General features: G+C 44.3%; 1 protein-coding gene across 10 annotated transcripts in view; it reads right to left on the reverse strand.

The window, feature by feature from the left end:
* Positions 1 to 22,522, reverse strand: part of TEAD1 (TEA domain transcription factor 1) — a 161,537-nt gene that overhangs the window by 103,269 nt on the left and 35,746 nt on the right. For 7 of the 10 annotated variants that reach the window (XM_056353713.1, XM_056353711.1, XM_056353708.1 and 4 more), the window contains exon 2: positions 3,067 to 3,320. The exons of the other annotated variants lie outside the window; for them this stretch is intronic. In XM_056353713.1, coding sequence (XP_056209688.1) covers positions 3,067 to 3,214 — 148 coding nt within the window. In that variant the 5' untranslated portion in view covers positions 3,215 to 3,320. The remainder of the gene's footprint in view (positions 1 to 3,066; positions 3,321 to 22,522) is intronic. 10 annotated transcript variants of the gene reach the window in all.

A 22,522-nucleotide genomic window follows, 5' to 3' on the forward strand; every position in this document is an offset into this window, starting at 1 on the left:
ACAACCACACAAGCACACACACACAGGGAGGAGGAAAAGGAGTGACCAGTGTTTTCCTGCAGAAACGTTATCACTGGTCCCTTGACCTTAGAGCACACTCCCTTTCTCTCAAGAATTTCCAAACTACGGTTCCTGGAATCTGCCCCTCTGAACCAAAACAAGCGTCTTTGCTTCTTACCCAATCATTTTCTATAAATTTAAAAACAAGAGTTTCATTAAGTTTTTATTTGGTTTTCTAAGGGTTTCTTCAAGGAGCCGTAACCCTGTACTGGTGGCAGGGTCAGCGGCAGCCAGAAAAAAGCTCTCAGTTTTGCACAGGTCATGACTTCGTCCTTACAGCCCAAGGATGCCTCAGGGCCAAAAAAAAACCACCCCAAGACATCCCCTTCCCCTTCCCAGCCACGAGGCCCTGCAACCCTTTTTTGTGGGGGTAGGATCAGAAGTCTTTTGGTCTCGTGGTCCTCTGGTGCCTAAGTTACTTTTTTGGGAAGGCAAGGGGAGAGGAAAACACCCTCCCCTCCCCTTCTTGTCCAAGACCACAGCTGTAGAGGAACAGCTGAAGCGGTTCAGGCTGCCCGGAGAGGTCACAGATGTCCCTCGGTACCACTGGGGCTGCTCTGCCAGCACAAGCCACGCTGCTGCTGCTCAGGTGGCACCGCAGGCAGGCACTCCTCAGCCACCCCCCCCCACACCACCCAGTCCTGCCCGAGCAATCGGCCAGCTCCCCCTGAGCCAGCTGACCAGGAGCCTGTATGCAGCCCTCTTAGAAACGCCACTTTGAAGGACAATTTTAGACCACCATAAAGGAACAGTGATGCAACTGGCTTCTGATTACATGCATGTCGCGAAGCTCCCATTAAATCAAAGGCAGAGACTCAAAATATTTCTTCAAGCAAAATCTCTGCTCTTCTCAAAGTCTCTCTCCAAAGATAAAAAATGACAACTGCTTAACTTAATCCACACAGAATGATCATTGTATTTGCCTCCGTAAAGATCATATTTGTTCTAGTGCCTATATCTAAAGGTAATTCCAGTTAGAAAATGAAATTGTGCTCTCTCGACCTTTTGTCTTACATGGTTCATGAATTACTGACACATTACAATATCCCCCAACACTATGGAAGCTTAGAGATACTGCAACGTCTCTCTTGTAAGTGAAATAAACTTGGTATGCCACTAAAAGGCATTAAATTATTTTCATTATGCCACACTGAATCTGTAACACTTATACTGTTTTGATTTCAAAATCCTTGGAGAACAATTATGCTCTCAGGGCCATAAGACTCTATTAGAAAGTCCTCAGAAACCTAGCATGGTTTCAATAAATCCTCAAACACTACAAAGCAGTTACTCAGCTTGAAGAATGAAAACATGAGTTCATCCACTGCAAAGTCAGGATGCAAACTCTGCTCACACAGGACCCAGCGCTTCCTAACACAGTTTTTCCTTCCCAATCTGGGCAACACTTTTAAGTCAGGTTTGCGGCATCGAACACGCATACCTTCTTTTTTTGATTGAAAATAAACAGTGTTTGATTTAGGATGAGCATAAATATATGAAATGTGCATATGGTATTACAAGCTAGCAGTAATAATCAGCAGTTAGAGATGCGTAAATAGTTTTATATGTATATAATCTAACAAATGTTAACATTCAGGATTAGAGAACCATTAAATTAAACCAGCGATCGCCGCCAAGAATGGATAAATATGTTAATTTCTTTAATTTATACAACGGCACAAAGAATGCTTCAAAACGCCAAACCCCAGATTTCAGGGGTGATTACTGCGGTTGTAGGGATCCCGATATAAAAAAAACGCAGACACCCTTCTGCTGGCGGACGATTCAAGCCTCAGTGGAGCTTTTGAGCGCACAGACACAATGCGCTTGTTTGTACATACGTTCTTGTGTCCGCCTAGAATGCGCCCAACCTTCTAATTAAGCAAATCATCTCCCCTTTCCAAGGGAAAATAACAACACCGAAATGCAATCCAAACAGGCGGAGACGGAGACGGGCGAGGAGTGGGCGAGGGAAGCGACACTGCTGTGGGGGGGACACTGCCCTACGGGGGACACAGTGCTGCCGGGGGGGGGACACACTGCTGCGCGGGGGGACGACGACGACACAGTCCTGCGGGGGGGACACAGTGCTGCCGGGGGGCGGCACCTCGGCGCCCGGGCCAGCCGCGATGCTGCAGGGCGGCCCGGCCCGGCTCACACGGCAGCTGCGGCAGGGGCCAGGTCCTGCCGGGGGGGCCGGGTCCTGCCCCCGCCGCCCGTGACCCCGGGCGGGGCAGCGGGGGCACAGCTGGTGGCAGCTGCAGCACCATCTGCTCGGGCCTGCGCCCCCGCCCCTGCCGCGGGGCGGCCCGGCCAGGTAGGGGCAAGGCCGGGGGGGCGCAGCAACAGCGGGGGGGTCCCGGGGCGGCGGAGAGAAGGCTGCCCAGCCCCGCGCAGGCCATGCAGACGTCGGTACCCCTCCGCGGAGCCTGTACTTATGGAATGCTGTCAGCGCGGCACCTGATCGACAGCAGTTTGTGCAGAGGGAAGGGGAAAGGGAGGGAAAAAGGAAAAAAAAGAAAGGCACAAAAGCACCCCTAACTTGCCTCTTTAATCGAGAGGCTTCTGAACACAACAAGGACTTTACCGCTTTGCAATTTAGTATTGCATATGCTGCCACGCGATCACACAGACTGTATTTCTCATTTCCCTTCCTTCATAATTTCTTGAAAAATAATAATGAAAAAAAAATGCTTACTTTTGTTTACGCTCAAGGAATGACACATTTAAAAACTTCTTTTGAACAGCCCCGCTCAGCCGCAGCATAGCATTCATTCAAGACAATTCCGCATCAGCATCGCTTCCCAGTGCCAGCGGCAGAGGCAGGGGTTGGGGCAGCCCTGCACCACGCATCAGCCCAGCTGAGCCCCCTCAACTTCACACAGCTCTTCCAGATTCACTCCAAAAGTACTCAAAGCAGAGCCAGGGATTTTGTGTAAAAACAAGGCGCGCTTTGCAGTCCCCATCAGGATAATTATTTCCAAAGACTAAATGTGTACCACTTACCATACATTTTGCCTTCATCTGATAAGATGATTTTCCTCCTCCCACATGGTGGATAGATAGCTAGAGCCTCCTGAAAGCTCTGTTCAATGTCAGGGCTCCAGACACCTTCTGCATCATTGTCAATAGGTTTATCTGCAGAATCACTCATTCTTTCAATATCTTCGGCAGGACTCTCGCTGCCGCTCCAGCTGCTGGGCTCAATGATGATGGCTGGGGTCTCCAAGCCTAAGCCTGGAGTCTTAAAGGAAATAAACCTACAAAACAAACAAACAAACAACCCCAAAAGGCATTAAAGACATGGAACTCCAGGCAAACATTTCTGTCTACTTCTGACACTAAGTTAACAGCAGCTGAGCAGTAATGGCAGTAAAACAGGCATGGGAAGCACCCAGGAAGAGTGAGAAATTAACAGCTCTTCTATCTCAAATCAGCAGAGGTGAAGTGATAAGGCTGCCAGAAGGAGAACTCTTTACCACATTTCTGTGTGCAATTACGTGAAGGCATAGAGCATCAGGTTATTTTTCACAGATAGTCAAAGTGGGTCTTAATACTGGGGAAAACTCTGCAGCACATGACACATCTCATCTGGCTGAAGACTGGCACCCTTAAAATATTAAGCCAGATCCTCAGGCGGGTGTAAATCAGCATACTTCCACTGGCTGGAAGGGAAACACACCAATTTATGCCACAGCAACCACCAGAGCCTAAAACCACTTAAACCTAAAAACAAAAGCAAAAACTATTGTTCACATTCATCCGGATGTCAGTGGAGTAAATGGAATTACACTAGCGATGACACAGCTCAATGTGATTAACTGGAAAAGGCTGTAATTTTCAGATCTTACCCAAATAAATGATACAATCAGAATCCGAGCTACATACAAACAGAAATCTTTACAATGATCATACCAGAGAAAGGAATGACAAGAAATGGTATATGCTTTGCCTATTTTAAAAGGTCTCTGTCACAGAACCATAGCAGAACAAAAATTACAAGCTTCAAGTTGCTGAATCAATTTAATAAGAAATAATTTAATATAGCTGCACCTGCTCACACCACCAGAGCTGCAGATCTGTCAGTGTTCCTTTTATATTTTTGAGAGAAATACAACTCTTCTGTAAAGACTTGCTCCAGGCAAAAAAGCTGCTCCACCAGACCAAATTCACCTCTGGTGTAATTCTTTGAGAAGTCAGTGAAATAACACCAGGAACAGATTTGGCTCAACATGTCTAGGCATAATGCAGTTTTATTTTGAAAAACGAAGAAGTTTGGTGACTCTAACTGATCTAAGTGGATGGGAGTGTTCAAACATGCATGCATGAGCTGCACACGCACTTAAAAATCCAGTTAGTTGGCTAAACACTCAAAAAACCCTAAACGACAACATTTTTATTCTGCTGGGGGAGATGCAAGCACGATCTCTCCGCACACAGAAGAGAGGGGCTTCCCCTCCTGCACCCCTCCATCCTCACACTGATAGCCTCCTGCCCAGCAGGGTCTCGGCGCATCGTAAAATAACAGGTGAAAAGCGGCAGAAGGGCATTCACCCCCCAGAGAAAGAAGGGGAGGCTGTACGTCAGTGGCCGTGACAGCTCTGACCAAATGCCTCTGGGCTGGAGAACTCCCTGAAAGAAGGAATATTCACAGCAGCCCTCACCCAAACCAGGCTATCAACCAGCTGCTGGAGATAACCCAAACCTGACAGTCTGGTGCCTTGCAAAAAACCAGAGCTGGAACTGGGGAAACAGGGAGTGGTCTCAGTCTTGCTAACCAACATTACCAGTCTGACATCCAACGTATGGGGTATTTCCAATTCTCCAGGCTCTAACTGGAGCTGGGAGGAATCAGTACATGCCAAATGGACTCCCAGGAATGTTCTTTTCCTTACTTGCATGCCTGTTTCTACAAAGAGGCATTTCTTAACTTCACATTGGTTTGAACATTTCAGCACAGTTTATGAAAATGTTAGTGTCCACCCACCAGCCACCTCAAGTGTCTCAAACGCCTTTTAATAACTGATAATGAGGGAACAGATGGATTCACAGGGAACCACACACAAATGGTAAGTGAGTGGGAAGCCTGGCCAAACATACCACTTATTGTCTGGGAAATCCAAAACGTACAAAATGAAGTTTGTACATTTTGAAGAATGACACAGAAGGAGATGTAAACCTTTGTAAAATAGTGAAACAGCATCCTTCAGAATTCTTAGAGGCTGAAGGATAGATTCAACCTCTGCAAGATTTGAACCTCATATGCAAGATTTAGCCTAAGCATAAACATAGCAATACTGGGAAATAACTGACAAAAATAATCATGTCCACTTAAGCCTTCACATACAGGGGGAATTTTAGGTAAATAAGAGATAACTGGATGTTGACTGGGATAATTAGGGGGGTTTCAGTTTTACTGCCATAGTGCAGGGGAAAATGGCTACTGGAGATTTTATTGGCCTCACATCATCAAGACCATGGTTTAGCATTTCGCCAGAAGACAGCACCGGTGGGACTGGTTACTGGGTCAGTTCCCCAAAGGTGACTCAGGGAAGGAAATCCTTCCCCTCCCCGATCCCAGGCACGACAGCATGCAACGCACAGCCACGGGCACCTTTCACTCAGCCCAACCACCCTCTGCTTACAAATCTGCCACAGTCATAGCCTCAAGTCTTATTATCGTCCTATAAACCAGCTCTTGTTATTACATTATGCTGAAATAATAATTAAAATGCACACGAGGAAAACAGAGAGGCTCTAAAGTAATTAATGTTACTTGATATTCAAGTCAGATCTTGCATTGTGTTTACCGGTGAATTTTCACTAACGTGCTATCTCCCTTCCCATTCCATTTTACCTACTTGGATATCATTTTGAGGCATTAGCAGCTACTATTCCAGCCCCGAAAATGTAAGACAACCAAGTATTTTTTCCAGAACATCTGTACAATAGCAGTGGGGAGCAACCTGCTGGAAAAAAATCCCTCTCATGCTAAAGGTTGCTTTTAGTGATTTCCATTTTGGTGAATGCTGACATTGCAGATCAAGTTTAGAGGACCAAGGAGCAAAAAAACCTTGTATTACAACCACTAAACAGCTCCTTCTTATTCCAGGAAAATAATGAGCCACTCAGTTAATCACTTCCAGCTCAGCTCTACGTATCAAAAGGCAATTCCACCTCCTTCTTAGCTTGAATTGTAAGGACCCAACTGTGATGAAGAATTTCAGACCTGTTATGCTGGAGTTCAATGTGATTACCAAAAATAATACAAGCCATCAATAGGCAAGCTTTGTTGCACATTTCTAACGAGTGATAAATCTCTTGTGAAAAATGTGGATTTACAGTCCAGTTTAAAGTTATAAAAATTTATAAAAAGTAAGCTTTCCTTATATTAGCAAACTCCAAATCTTAAAATACAAACTTTTGGTGAAGGAAGAGTTAATCTCCTGGAGGCAACTGACCCCACCCCTCCCCTCCCCAAAAGCAGAGCTTGCACACATGACAGATTAAGTTGAAGAGTTCTGTATTTGCTTTTTATCACGTTAACTTTTAGAGAACCCGTTTTGTACTTGTACTTTAACAAAATTAAACACCTTGACACTACCCAGAAAACCAACCAAAAAAGCCCAAACCCGGTTTTGGGTAACCTTTTTGTACTTTCTAAGATTGCTTAAAGCAAGCTGCAGGTCAGGAGGTCTCTCTTCAGAGTTTCCCTTTTAACACCAGTCTCTCTCTTGTACATTATTTCAAGACAGCTTTCCCTGCACATAAAGCTCTTTCAGTTGCAAACCTAAATGCATCTTTCTTGCAATCGCTTTCTGATCTTTCCAGTTAAGGCAATTCTAAGTATATCTGGGGTTTGCACTTCCTCTATGCATGATGGAGGTATGTTGCCCTCTCAAACAAGGTAATGCTACACTTAGCAATGGAGAAACTCTTAGAGTTAATACTGGATTTTATAAATAGGTTTTACAGACAATCCATTCAATACAACTTCAGAAGGTACAAGATATAACTTATTATGCTCACTCGTTAGAATAACTAGAAAAGTTATTTTAAAAACTCAGAGAAACAAGGATAGCTAGTGTCAGAACTGATCAAGCCAACGGATTTAACTAAAACCAAACGATGATCTACAATATCTTACCTAGGGAACGACTTCTTTGCTTGCATAAAACATTCTCTTATGCCTTCAATTTATTAGCAATGCAAACCTGGACTTGCCCAGAGAGCTGCTGCTTGCAGACCCATAACTGAGATCAATAGCTCTTCACAGAAGTGTAGGACAAGCGCAGATTTAAGGCCTTGATAAGTTTCACATCCTTCAATACTTGCACAATGAAACACGGAAACACTGTCTTTCAAAGGCCACTGGAGCTGAATCGTACTTTACAACATCTTGCAAAAGTTAAGCCATTTTGTCTGTCTATTCAATTAATTTACTTTCTTGAATTTCAGCGTACAGGTGCCAAATGGTGCCTTCACTGAGGTATTGCATAACCACTGGAAAAGGATTAGCATTCTGCAGGTATTGGTGCAGGAACATGAAAAGACTGAAAACATGCCTTGATTCTGAGAGATTCTGAGAAAAAATCATTCCGTCTCCCCGATCTTCTAAATTGTCTGTGCTTGAAGGGGATCAAGTGCAGTTATTTTTGAGATAATCTGCAATGGCACCTGCAAGAATATGCAGCTGAGAAAGCACCAGTGTTGTTATCCACACCAATCTTCTGGCTATAAATGGCTGCAGAAGGCTACCAAATAATTCTTACAACCAGCCTAATATTTCTAAAACAGTTCTTCCAGAAAGAAAATCTTAATTCTCGAGATAAAGATTTCAAACGCTGAAGTGGTAAACTGCACTTTTAAGAAAACATTTTATTTTTAGATCATGAAGAACTTCATCTTAGCTTCAGTTACATAAAAACAATGGGACCAGGAATCCAACAAGCTTTTGACAAACATCAAGATGATAATGAGCAGATGGGCAAAACCCAACTAATTCTAAATTTGCAGATGGCAAATTTTCTCTCAAAGCTTTAAAAGTTACAGCCCCATGGGATTTTCCTTCTGCTTTGTTCAGCAGTACAAATCCACAGCTGGAGTGCTAAGGCTCTGGAGAGAATCCAGAGGAAGAAAGTTATCAGATCTAGAAAACATGACCTACCAGGAAAGGAATTAGGTTTGTTTAAATTTAGAGAAGACTGATGTGAGAAGATAACCACTTTCAAATAAGGAAAAGGTAACAGCAAAGCAGAGAAGCGGCTCTTGGTCATTTCTACCAAGGGTAGGACAAGAAGCAAAGAACTTAAGCTGCAGCAAGACAACCATAAGTTAGGCATCTGGAAGACTGTTCTGATTCTACCAAGTCACCCACCAGAAGCTATCAGCCTGGGGTACTGGGAAACTGCTGAGGGGACAAAGGTTGCTAAGAACAGATGACACAAATGTTTCTCAGGAATGATGCAGCCATGCTTTAGCCCTGTCTGAGGTAGAAGAATGAACTAGATGATGCCATGAGACTCAGCAGCCAAGACAGAATGTAAAACACACCAACAGAGGGAAACCTGCAGTGGGAGCACATCCTTGACTAGGCATGAGGGAACCCAGATGATTCACAGATGAGACTTCATAGATGTCCTAGTAACCTGACAGGACAGAAACCCAGGGGAAACCAAGCTTCCCACCACTGATGCCTGTGGAGCTACATGCTCCTTCACACTTCACCATTGTCCTTGCACAGCTGCTGGGCAGAACATCACTGGCAAAAGCCACCTGTGAAGTAGCTTATCAAGACAGGCAGGACGGGGAGGGAGAGTAAACCACCAGGCTGGGGAGAAGAGGGCTCCTTCTGCTGGTGCTCTTCATGGAAGTTTTGGGAGATGAGGTTGCCTCATCCCCAGCTGCCCCATTCTCCTTCTAGGTATCTGTCGAACTAGCCAGTCTCCCATATCACATCTGGATTTCTCAAGCTCTTTCTGCACTGATTAAAGTAAATGTGGAATTGGTGGCAAGTTTGAAATCTGCTAGGAGTTTGTGATTCTACTTTACCAGTAGAAGTACCTTTGCACTGTTTATGCAAGTCAAGCAATATGCTCAAGCCTTAAAAAAAATATAACTTTTTTTATTTAAAAACAAACTCATATCCTGGATTTTGTAGCTGTGACGCGTAAGTATGTATGGATCTTTCAGATTCTTGGAGGCGTTCAAATGTCATCGCTTTCAGGAAAACACTAGATATATATACATATATTCAAGCCATTTTATGTATGATTTAGTTTTATGAGGAAAGGCTATAACACAGTAGAAAGAAAAAAATGTAAATCTTAAATCATTTACAGAGCATCCAATGGTGAAGTCATTAGCTTAAAATGACTTTATATTGTATTTTTGTTATTACAAGGTCTATCTACTTATCAGCAATTACTCCCTCTAAGAAGAAAGAGCATCAGGAGAGAGAAGCAGCCCGTTTCTAGGATAAAGTACTGCTTTAAAACTCAGCCAGACTAATTCAGCCATTCACTTTTACCATTGAAACGAAATAAAAAAGTTTTTCCTCTGACTGCATGAACACTTTGGGGAGAAATTCGGATGCTGCGCTTTTTTGGCGATCAAATAGTTGCATGTAATGATGCTTCCATGTACTTCCTATCATTCATATAAAACAGTTCTGTTGTCACATGACTGAAGCTGGCATTTCTCACTTGGGATTCAACCTGTTTGCTAACTGCAAGCTACCTACTTCAGATTTGTCTTTGGGATCTGTGGAGGAATAACACAGAGTACCTGTGAAAAGCAGCACCATATTTTTTCTGGAGTGAGTGAATTGTGCAGTGAGCGAATTCAGGCATTACTTTCTTCCCCTCAACTACTGCACTCAGGGTATGTATAAAAGTAGCAGGAAGACAGACAGTACCATGCCAGCGTGTAAAATACAAAAACATGTAACTTAACATCTGTAAAGTGATAGTTTCCTTCAACTGTAACTCTGTGTCCCACTCATCTGAGAAGATTTACATGTGTATTTTCACAAACTGAGGAAATGTACAGAACAAAGAATGACTTAGATCCCCGAGAGTAGGCAGCATATAGGCCTAAATGTGAAATTAGGCTTATATGAACTATTTCTAAAAAGAAACAATGCATTCTCCTTGAATTGCTCATTTTTTTGCTTATAGAAACCAATTACTCAGCAAAGAGTGGGCTGATGATAATATATGGGAATTCTTCCCTTTGCAAAATGGCTTTCGTCTCTCTGCACTCTTCATGCAACTGAAAAGAGTATTTCATACCCCTTTTAGGGCCTAATTTTTTTTTTTTCCCAAAAGCTGCTTTTGTTGATATATAATTATTGTTGTAAGGATGCTGAGTCATTGACTCCAGCCCAATTTTCTTTTCCATTAGTTTTAATTTCATACAATTAATAAAAAGGTTCATCCTCTCAGTCGGGAAACAACTGGATTCTGCCTATAACTACACCACATTTGCGGGCTCTGTCAGCTTTGTACTGGCTCACCAGGACACCTTCTGCAAGCAGCTACAGCTTCAAACCATCCAGAACATTTAGCTAGTGCCCAGCAATCCAGCGTGCAAGGCACTTTGTAAGGGGCTATGTATTACTCGTGGTCCATGGTCTGCACTGATTACCAAGTTATTACCGGGTAGGTGAATCTTAACATGCCCGTTGTGAATCCCTATCTCATTACGGTCACAGCTGTTTGAGAAACAATTCCTTCCTCATGTGATACTGAAGCAGCCACATTCATCCTAGGTGCTTGCGCTCATTTACGCCCAGCTGGTTTCAATTATAAGGGTGTTCCTGGGATTTAACCCAGCTCAAATACTGCATTGTGGTGGTAACCAACAAAGATTATTCTAAATATGACTTGGCACCCAGCAGAATGAAGAATAGCGAGAATCATGTCTCACTTGCTTTTGCTAATTACCAACATGAAGCAAGGGAAAGGATAAAATATTTACCAGCTCTCAGAAGGAGAAGCCATTCTTCCTGCAACTGCAGGAGGCGACTGTGCAACAACCCAGCTGCTGTGCTCTGCAGCGGGAGCTGATGGTGCACCTACCGTCACCCATCAGGGATGGCTTGTGAACGGCAACATCTATTACCAGTGTAACACCGTGGCATGCTTACCCCAGCTGTGACTTTTTTCTATGGCAAGAGCTGCTATATTGTGAGGTGGAGATTATTAATAATTTCACCCATTTGCCAATTATTCAGCTTTTCGAAGAATGCTCTGTGACCAAGGTGGGTCTGTTCATACCGGGGGGGGGGCGGGCTCCGCTCCTAGGGCATGTGAAACAGCTTGGGCTGGCTGGAGGACAATTCTCTGGCACTGAAAATACCGGTCTCCAAACTACCACACTGCGGCCTGGAAGAAATGCTCCCCAGCCCTAAGACCCATAAGTAGAGGCCATAGTATAGTCCCTCAGGGCAAGGTCTGCAACCACTGCTTTGCTTGGGGCATGTTTATGGAGCATGTGTTTGGCAGTTCGTTGTAATTCATTCTGCTGCCAACACAAGTAAACAGAAAATAAAAACTAGTATATGTAGCCATCAGGAAAATGCTCTCCTTTTTTTTTCTTTTCTTTTCTTTTTTACATACAAGACTGGAAAAAGGGAAACAAAAATTGACACAGTTCCTTGCTTACATGCAACAACTGTCCATTCTTTCAACGGCTTTTCAGTCACCCAGTTGAGGCTAAGGCAGGGGTTCAGTCTGCACAGAGGCTCTGGGCCTTCCCAGCGACTCCACAAATTAAGAATTACAGTATTAAAAGTTAGAAGAAAACAAGACACTGGCTCTCCTTCAGCTCCAGTGGTCACCTCTCCCTACCCCTCCACACGCATAACTTTGGCAGCCTGACCTGGCTACTGACACAAACACCCTGAATACCATCAGAGCAAGCCACCTCGTGCACCTAATGGTGGTTTTGCCGCTATTTCAGTCCCATCTGCCTGGGAGTATGTGAATGATGTAAACACAGTCAATGGTTTTCACGTGTGCAAACAGGCAATCTCGTCTTTTGTAGTAACTAGCTTGTTGCAGCTGCCTTCCCACAGCATCACTGAGCGTGACTGGTTAATTGGTACCCCAAAAGCCAAACTAGAACTATTAATACCACATACCAAGTATTATAAATATTGGAATTAAGTACATCCTTGGTCTCTGGTTTGTTACTAGCTTCCTGCTGGGACCAGATATGATCCACTGCTCACACATATGACAGACCTGGCAGCAAGTCGTTGCTAGATGTAGCATCTCTCTAGATGTAGCCCTGAAACAGTTTGTTCCCCTGATTCCCTAAGCCTCCTTGGTTCTATTGGAGTTCCCGTGTCACAGAAACATTTGCAAAACCAGAATCAAACCTTCACATTCATAGGTCTCTCATTCTAGTCCTAGTGTATGACTAACTAGTGTTCTACTTCAACATTAGAATTCTCTCTTTTTTCTTTAATTTTAAATAACTTGTTTTCAGGATGAAAGGGTTTTTTCCACAATGCCTGCAAAAACATGAGTGTTCACTTTAACAGCTCTTGAGTGAGGTGGGGAAAGGGACAGAAAACCACCTGCTTGAACAACTTTATGTAAGTTTGGTCAGGAAAGGGAAAACCAATGCTATTTGAAGGGTGGTCCAATGTCTGACTGGTTCGTATGTAACATAAAACTTTCATCTATATAAAAAATATTTTATATAATGATTTAAGTATTCTGTTAAAAAGGTACAAAAAAGGCACAGTAAAGTAAAAGGTTCATTCATTTACTCAGGTGCATTTGTTTAAATAAGAAATAGCCACAAGATTAACCCTTTCCCTACTCCAAGCTGAAGAAGGACCCTTCTTTTATGAAGGGGGAGAAAGGCAAGTTTTGGGATAACAGCAGCAACATCCATTTGGCCAAAGCCACCCCAGAATCCAGCACTGGCACCTTTTAATCCTTCAAGCCCACTTGTCCTCCGCTTTGCAGATGTTATACAAACACTCCTTTGCGTTAAGTGCAAACACATACACACACACACTTTCTCAAGCATTTGTTGAAAGAGCTAAATTTTAGCTAAAATTCGTTTTACAAGTTAACAAACTCTGCCAACCCCCATCTACAAGCTCTGTCCCTCTAAAGCTGCTACAGGAGGTTGCGAATGCCTCACGCTGACCTGAATGTGCTGATTTTTTAGCATGCAAAACCAGGAGAACACAGTTTTATTCTGCTTTGGTGTTACTACTTGAGCTGGTGCCCCGGGCTCTGATTCTGCCAACACAGAGCCATTTTATACATATGAATAATCACTCCAAGTTTAATGAAGCTCCTCACATCTCCATTAGCAATTGTTTTGGCTGGAAAAAGGCCCGGCCTATCAGCCCTGGAGGAGCCTGGAAACGGAGGAGTGATAATACTGGGAGGCTCACTTTGGGAAAGGCTGTGGTTTTCTGGTGATAGGACACAGAATCGCAAAGAAAAAAAAAAAAAAAAAAAAAAAGGAAGGGGTGAAATCACAGCATCACGGCCCTCAGCAGAGCTGGGATTTAATCCCAGGTTTCTGGCCTTGTTCTCACCGACTCTAAACAGAAAGATTCCAGAAACCAGCATGTGAGATCAGATAGGACTTGGGGTCCATGTCAAGTAGTCACAACACGTCTAGCGGCTTGTCTTCATCACAAGCCAACAGTGGAAACTCCACCTTGTGTTTTTGTGTATAGAGAAAAATCAAAGCAACAATTTTGTTTGCAAGTGCAGTAGCTGTCAAATAAAAACATCTAAACTCATTTTGTTTTCCAACTGCTAGCAGTAGTGTTATGGACAAATTACCTGCCAAATTAAATTTTAAGCCTGAGTTATTTATCTATGTAGTAGAAAGGAAGCCTCCTATGTAAGGAAATGAGCTTTACTAATACAGCCCTTGGACACTCCAACTGCCTTCTTCCATCTCACACTTGCCAATGCACTCACCACCTGTGGAAGGATAGGTGTTGGAGGCATCAGCTTTACTTTGTCAGTATGACTGTCTCATCTAGGTAATGACAGATCTATAGATCACATTTTGTCCATAATGGAAAATTTACTTCTGACATCTCAAGTAAGATTCTCCTGAGAAGGAAGGATGCTTTTATGCAGCAGGACTTACATCTTCTACAAAGGAGTAGAAAACACTCCCCTGCTGAGATACTGAAACAATCACAAACTGTAGCAATCTTTAATTGCTAAACATAAGTAAAACCTACAATGACTAGCTATAACATTTTGAAAATTCAGCATAATAGTTATGTAGTTATTCTGCACTTCTCTTGTAGTTATCACCTGTTGTGGAAGCAATTTCTGTCTTAAGCTCCGACTTATGTTTCCAGTCTATTTCAGCTCCTTGTTTGCTGCCGTTTAATCCTGCTTCAGGAGCTGTCGATTTTCTGCAAAAATAACTTTGCTGGCAACCATGAGAATTGTGAATTCACTGGACGCCAGCAGAGTTAAAAAAGAGATGGCATGGTCCAGCCAGCAGAAAATAAAAAGTATATAAAAAAACCAAACAAAAAGTACAAGCCTAGGAACTAATCCTCATCATTCTACTGGACTTTAAAAAATCTTGAATTTAACAGAAATACCAATTTCATGGCGCACTGTCATCACTGCCACAGCACCCCTTCCGCCCCTGCGCTCAACATTCAGTTTCAGGGCCATCACCACCTGCCTCTCACTCTGCCTGAAGCACGGCTTGCCTGTCCAAGACCTGGCTTCTTATTTCCAGCCTCTCACAAGCCACCCTGCCAAAGGTAAAGGCACGTGTATGCCTTCTGGTGAGGCAGAGACCATAACACCAGCATGTCCCTGAGCTAGCAGGCTGTATGGAAGCAGGTCCATGCTTCAGCTTAGCAGACCCCTGACATTTTCCCCCACCTGAGTCACCCTTCTGCCACACTGCAGCTGGAGCTGTTTCTTGGAAAGGGAATGTTGGACTCATCCAACCCCACACGGAGGTCTGTGCTGGGGATTTTCACTGCTGTCTGCTCCCTCATGCCTGGCACTGACGTCTGTCCCTGCCACATGTGGGAGAGAGGGGTGGGAAACGAGCACAAACAGAGAGCCTTGCAGAAGGGAGGCTGTCCAAAGAAATGAAACTCACAGAGCGTATTAGAGAAATAGAAAGGAAATGCATGGACATGTGTTGTCCCTTAGTGCTCTTCACTTGGGACCTTCCATCTCTCTCTGTCTGTCGACCCTCCGTTTGGCAGGAGGGACACAAAAGGGATGCGTTCCCTTGCAAGGCTCATTTTAGCACTCTCCACATGGGCAATCACCCCAATAGTTTTCTGTTTCAACAACACATTTTCTCCTTTTTCCAGAGCCAGAGCTGCTGCTGTGCCACTCACTTGTGATGGCCACATGCCTAGTCAGGCTCCCATGGCCACAGCACACCCAGCTCGTCCCCTCGACACCCGCTCCTGCACCTGCCAGGTGCTCACGGAGGATCCACGGGCACACATAAGCTAGAGGATGACACCCAGTGCTGTCACCAGGGTGATGTAAATGGCCTACTGTAACTAATTTTACTGTACGTTTTCTCCAAAAGGCTGTGATTGGGTTCAAGAAGACCCGAAGTGGTTGCATTGGCTCCACGTTGCACATGCTGCTCCCGAAACGGCACAAGCACTGCAGCATCCAGCTTGGTTCTCTGGCCAACGAGGGTAGAAAAACCTTCCCAGAACAATGCTGTTACTCTGACTGCAAGGTCTCTGAAGGAGATAGAAGGTGGTTTCCCAATGTTTTGGATATAGTTTTACCGTCCTAATTGGGGTCTTCAGGAGATAGTTTTGTAGTAGTATGAAAAGATATTAAATTCTACAGATTCCCCAGGGGGAAAGAAGTACGTAATAAAGTGCCAATAACATCTTCAATGACAAAAGAATAGTGTCCTGACACACTGGTCAAGAATATCTTGCTAAAACCAGATGACAGTTGTATTGTCTAGCATAAACACAACGCCCCTAACACAAGCATTATTTAGTATCTATCTGCAGGTTAGAGAGTATCAAAATCTGTTTATGAAGAACAGTTAATGCTCATGCATGCACATAGTTCTATACCAAAATGTTTTGCCAAGCTGAGAAAAAGACAAATAGACTCAATCATTTATACTTCTAAATTACGTTAAATCATACTCACTCTTCAAAATTACCTCTGTTTTTCATAATGTTGTCTATACACAAAAATTCCTTTAACTCAGTGGATGCTTTTCTTGTAGGGAAAACAGAACACTTGTAGCGTGGCTTCTCCGGCATCTTTCAAATTAGAGGCTAAGGGTGGTTTCACGTTGATGATAGCTGAGACATCAAATTTCACAATTTTAATTCACCACCACAAAACATCATTAGAGCCCTGCACGTTTTTTCTTTTTAAACTCAAGTTGCAGACTTTCCAGTCCTTGAAGAGCTGACCTCTCTTTAAGCTACAACAACTTCTGGACTTGCAGGGTAAGCAGATGTCAAAATGGCAGGTCTCTGGGAGATCCTGAACTATCTAGTGGTGTTTCTAGCAAATCTAACACTTCAAGAAAAGGATTAGAGTGCCCATGATTCTTCTCCTACTTAGCCACTGACTTGCTATATGATTCTTTAAACCTTCCTGTGCTTTACCACTTGCCATATCCTCTTTGCTGAGAAGCTCGGTCAGGCTGCGATCCAGTGCTTTCAAAACCAAGTAAGCCTTTTTCTACTTACTGCCAGTTAAATCCTTGGAAATCCTAGGCAAAAGTATTTCATTTGAGTATTTTTGTTATTATTAAATGAATATGAAGAAGGAGAGAGTGACCCAGGAAAAAAAGAATGACTCAGAAAGGGAATGAGCCAGGAAATGACCCAGAGAAAAGAAGGTATTTTGGCTTTCTTCCTCAGACTAGCAGTTGGTTTCCTCAAATGACATTGGCTTAAGTTTATTTGAAAGTATTAAAAAAAAAATGTTGATGAACATTACAATAGAAGTAAGCTTGGCTCTTGGTAGAGAAACATGACTTAGAGCCAAGGACATTTATTTTTCACATTTGAATTATTTTTTTAACAGCATTTTCTGGCTCAATGTCACTGCACCACAGATAGATGTGATAGCAGATAAGTGTACAAGGTTTACATCAACAAGAATGTTACTTTTACAATGAATATATTTGTAGTCAGAGCTCAAAAGTGGTTTTATTTCTGCCTATGCATGGAAGATGTTGTATTACACGCTGTTTTACTAAGACACTTTTCTTTTTAAAACGGAACGTAATTCAGATTTTCTGACACTGCAGCTGCAATTCGATAGTTGGACTTACTAACCATGTGGATTTACAGTAACAAACTCAACAATTTTCTTTCCCTCTCTAGCTCACCTTTCTGCCATCTTGATTTATTTCTCTTTCACAGCTGCGCCTACAAAATGATTCTTACTCTCCACACTTTTCCACCTCTTCCTGCAGCTGATCCAAACTAAAACACAATTTTTCTGGGAAGGTGAAATTAAAGAACTCTCACAGCAAGAATACAATGCCCAGAACTGAAGGGAACAATTTACTGGGGAAGGGGGATGACAATGACACATGGACAGACAGACAAGAAAAAAATACACAAAACCTGAAGGCCAGAGGATCAAGTTTAGAAGATTAAAAATTCTCAGTTTAGATTCCACCATCAGTAGTCACTACAGCACACCAATAACTCTCCCATCTCCCACAGATGCTATGGAATTTATTCATCTCCGCTATTTACAGCACTAACCACCGTCAGTAGTAATTGCTTGAGTTACATCAATATAGTCAGAAGCCCCAAATATCCCGCTCTCAAAATCAGTATTGCTGCTGTTAAAACTGGCACCAGAAAACCTTAGTAGCACAAATGTGATCCAAAATACAAACTGATCCAAATAAATAACGAAAACCAGATCACAACAGAAGCAGAGAACAAGCAAACACCGAGGGCTGACAAAATGAAATTGGTAGGTAAAATAACGAAGAAAACCGAGGGAGCCTGCTCTCGGCTCCTTTCCCTGTAAGACCTCTCCACGGAGCACAGATGCGAGGGACATCTGGGTGCAAGGCATAGGGCACACTGGAACCCTGCGGCTTGCTCAGCCCTGTGCCCCAGCCAGCAGAGCTTCCCCTCTATAGTTACAGGGATTCAAAAAGGCACAGCCCAGGATGAAACTGTAGCCCTGTGTTTACGTATTAATTACTGAAAAGTTACTTAACCTTGAGCCATATCCTAATGTAATGAGCTTGGGCGTTCTTAAGTCTCTCGGAAAGGGAGCTGAAGGCAAACCGTCTGGCTTGTCTTTACTTCCAAGTAGCCCTGCCCCTGGGTCTTTGTAAGTACTCTAGACACTGCCCATCAAAGGCAGGCTCTGACAGCCCAGTAAAACGTGCAAATTTCAATTACAGGGATTCTGCACTTCTAGTGCAGCCCAGCTGCCAACCATGCAGAGATCTGCAGTGATAACAATTATACTTAAAAGTGTTGCTACACGTTTGAATGCATTTACACATTCTCCTTTTACTCTCTATTTATTATTAATAGCAACTCAACTAATATCAAGACCCCAGTGTGTTTGGCACTGTAGGTGTACAGAAGGACAGCAAGTTCTTGCTCTGAGGAGTTTACAGTCTAATTATAAATGACAGCAGATGGAGGGTAAACATTATGAGCTGTTCTGCTTTTCAACAGGAAATTCAACTCAGGTAACAATTTTTAACCTGAAAGAAACAATTACACATTAAATCATGTACCACAGGCTAGGCTGCAGGCATACCCTAGTCAATCGCACACACTGTGGTGGCAGCGGCCACTTCCAAAACAGACAATCAGGTCCCAGAAGATCGAGATGACCACCTGTACGGAGATTTTGCGAAAAAGGAATTTAGCTTTGTTCAAGTCGCACTCACACTTACATGTAAGTGTGTATTTAAACTCATGTCTATTCACCAGAGGGCTTAATAAGTAAGCCCAGCATGAGTGTCTGACGGCATTTTGCACTTCCTCACATTTCTAGGTGTCGTTCCAAAGTCCACCATAAATTAGCTGCCTCTGTAACTTCATATTAATCCTGCTGGGAGGTCACAGAAGTCACAGGTGACTGTCACAGATCTCCAAAAAAAAAGGATTTTGAAGACATAACTGATAAAGCTTGCCCACCCGAGGACCATACTGGTCATTCACTGGGAAACTGGCTGTACCTGTTTTACATGCGTTGAAAACTGGCACCCACCCCTGCCGTGGTGGCACAGCCTGCAGACTGTACGAGAGGCACCAGGCTCTGTGCAGCTGGGTACGAGCTGCACGCTGCCACGTGCAGACCCCTACAGCCATCACGGAGGAAAGCACTGGGGGCTGAGGGGCTGAGCTGGATAGCAGCCGCTCGTGGGGGAACGGCTCCCACGGGAAGCCCAAAGGTGGGAATGGAGAGAGGCTTCTGCAGCAATCTCTCTACAGTACAGAGAGGCCCTTGTGGCTGTAGCTGAGAGGTGGGCTCAAGTGAAAAAGGACCCTTGTGCCTCCCAGGCTGCAGCTGATCTTGCTTCCTAGGTGGCAAACACAGAGCTCACCTCACTGGGGTGACCGGAGCAGGATGGCTGCGCTCAGCCCTCTCGGTGGCTGGACCTCAGCACCAAAGAGCACCAGGGACTTACAAGCTGTGCTTTAGGTATAGAAGATCAACGTCATGCTGAGATTTCATCTGCTGCATTTCCTACTGCTTTACAAGATCTGGGCTCTGACTCGCAGGTGCCCTGCAGGACCAGAGGCTGGCTGCGCCCTTCCTGGGGCCCTGGGAGAGCCGCTTGCGCAGAACCTCGCGCTCACCCTTGTTGCAAACAGCCGCCCCACCAGCGCGGGAGCTGCCAAGCACCACATGATCCACTGAAGCCAACTAGTGTCACAGGGGACTCGCCACCCCACAAGGACAAGAACGGAATTGGCTAATGTGGGGTACAGAACCACAGGCACTGCTTCCCGGATTTGACAGAAAATGGGCACGTGAAGTTCGTAATTCCCGCAAGCACACGCAGCTGGTTTAGGAAGCCAGGAGTACCTAGCAAGCTACTGACCACCAGCCACGTCCATGTAGAAGAAGGGTTATCTATTGCACCACGCTGTGGGGATGACTGCATCAGCTGAGTCCTGGGCTTAAGATTCATTATGTTCCCACTAGTTAAATGCACAAACAACTCATAGAACAGGAGCAAAGGTTTTTACGGTTCCCTTATTTCCAAGGCCTTCCCCAGGCTACCTTTGCCCACTTGCCACAGCTAAGACACCTCAGGCTACTCCGACCCTTCGCTATGCAATGACAGCACTGTATGTGGCACCTTGCCGGGAGAGAACTCTTTCTCCAGCTCAGACACAGCTACCACACACCTATGCCAGCTATGGATCCCACAAGGACCAGATTCTTTCTGTGTTTCACTCCGTAATGCTCTCAGACAGACAAAGGTTCACACAGGAAGCTGTGCGCTGGCTCCCGAAGTCCCTGCCCACCCAATCCCTGCCTCCCACCCGCACATCCCGGGCTCCCGTGGGCAGGGGGGGCTGGCCCTCATGCGCAGGCTTGTAGCCATGAAGTCCAGACAGGGCATCGAGCTATTGTTCTGGAGTAACAGTACAAACAGGGGACACGCTTCACAGCACAAAGAGGTCAGAAAACCATTTTGCCACTGAAAAAAAAATAATAAAAGATTGACTTACAGCAGAATTGAACAATTAATCTTTTAGGATTCAGTTTAGCCAAAAAATAGCCTCTGTCTCTGACAGACATTCTGCAACCTTCTTTACTCTAGAGCCACAAAAAATGATAACTCAGAGAAAAATGCACTGCATTTCAGGCTTCCCCTTCCTCAAAAAAAAATGTCCTTGACAGAAGGACTTCTGTCCCAGTCAGGCTCACCAGAATGGCACACAGGGACTGCAGAAACTCCAAACGTCTGAGTATCCTGGTGATTCCCCCCTCAAAGTAACCACCATGGATCAGCTGAAGAAGAAATCTGAGGAGGAGACAGCTGAATGTCTGGATTACACGCCTTCCCAGATCCAATGCAGAGAATAAGAGTTCATACCCTTCAAAGACAGAATAATAATTTGAAAATTATAGGTCCCTCCTCCCCAGCAACATCAGGGTTAGACAACTGATGCAGAAAACAGAAGCAGAAGATCTGAGAATGGCTTGAGGTTTTACTACAGTAAATTCATGTCAAATTTTGAAAAAATCCTCGAGCCACCCATAAATCGTCTACTCCTTTCTTCAAATGATTTCAGATACACTGGTAGGCCAAGGGAGAGGGCAGTGACTACGTGGGCGCTGGTGACACCAGACAGAGTTGGCTGCACAGCAAATCAGCACCAGAAACAGAGGGTGACATCTTGAAGACAAGAAGGGTGTTTTCTATCACCCGCGCTGTATTTATAAACTCGACTTTCTGGGCGGCAGTGGCAGCCCAGCTCATCGCCAGGACGATGCAGAGGCAGCGTAACTTCGCTTCAGCAGCTGTGAGCTAAGAGGGACTTCTCACCGAAAGCATAAAGCAGAGCTGCACAGTGGGACCTGGTGATGTAGATGAAGGAAGCCACATCTCGTTGCCCTGCACCCTCCGCTACATCAGTGAGGAGCTGGCAAAAAACCTTCCCCTCCGGCTTTCTCGGGCTTTCAGCACACTCCAAGTAGGGGAAGGGCACCTTGGCTTGCAGTATCACATGCCTGGCCACATCTCTCTTCTCACTCAGGTAATGGAGCTTCTGGAGGACTATACACAGTGAGCCAGGGCTAACAGCAGAAGAATTTGGACATGAGATGCCCGTTACCAGGCACCGTGGGTCAGAGAGTGTCGATCCTGAATGAACCCTGCCAGTTTCAGTGTGAATTCTACAGCTGGTACACCGGCCCAAGAGACACGCAATCCCCCTCCAAACAGCCCTAGTGTCGGACACACCACAGCTCTACTCAGCCCACGAGACAGCTATCGAGGCACACGGCGCTGGCAACGCGTAAAGGTCTTCCTTAATATGTGGACTGATTTCACAGGAATATTAAGGAACAAAGGAAAAAACAAATACATACACACATTCATGCACAGCTGGAAAAAATTATGATTTTAATCCTGCAAAGTGAAGAAAGTGTCAGATCTTGTTAGTTACTTCATACTTACTGTGGAGCACAGGATATTTAATGTCTACATCCAATTCCAACAAAGTTGCTCTGATTTTCAGGGAGTTTGGCTTTTACAATTGGACGGACATGATCATGAATGATTTGCATGAGGGACTTTCCCAGGCATGCTTTATAAGCTCACCAAGACTGCTGAAATTGTGTCAGTCTTTTCTGTCTCACAGTAAAACTTTAGGATTTCTTTCCCAGGGATTTGGAACTGTGTGCACAGTATTTTGCTATTAAGTGAAAACCTTTTCTACAAAAAAAATGCCCAAATAAGAGTATCTGTATCC

Source organism: Falco biarmicus, chromosome 10 (assembly GCF_023638135.1).
Source record: "Falco biarmicus isolate bFalBia1 chromosome 10, bFalBia1.pri, whole genome shotgun sequence".
Lineage (NCBI taxonomy): Eukaryota > Metazoa > Chordata > Aves > Falconiformes > Falconidae > Falco > Falco biarmicus.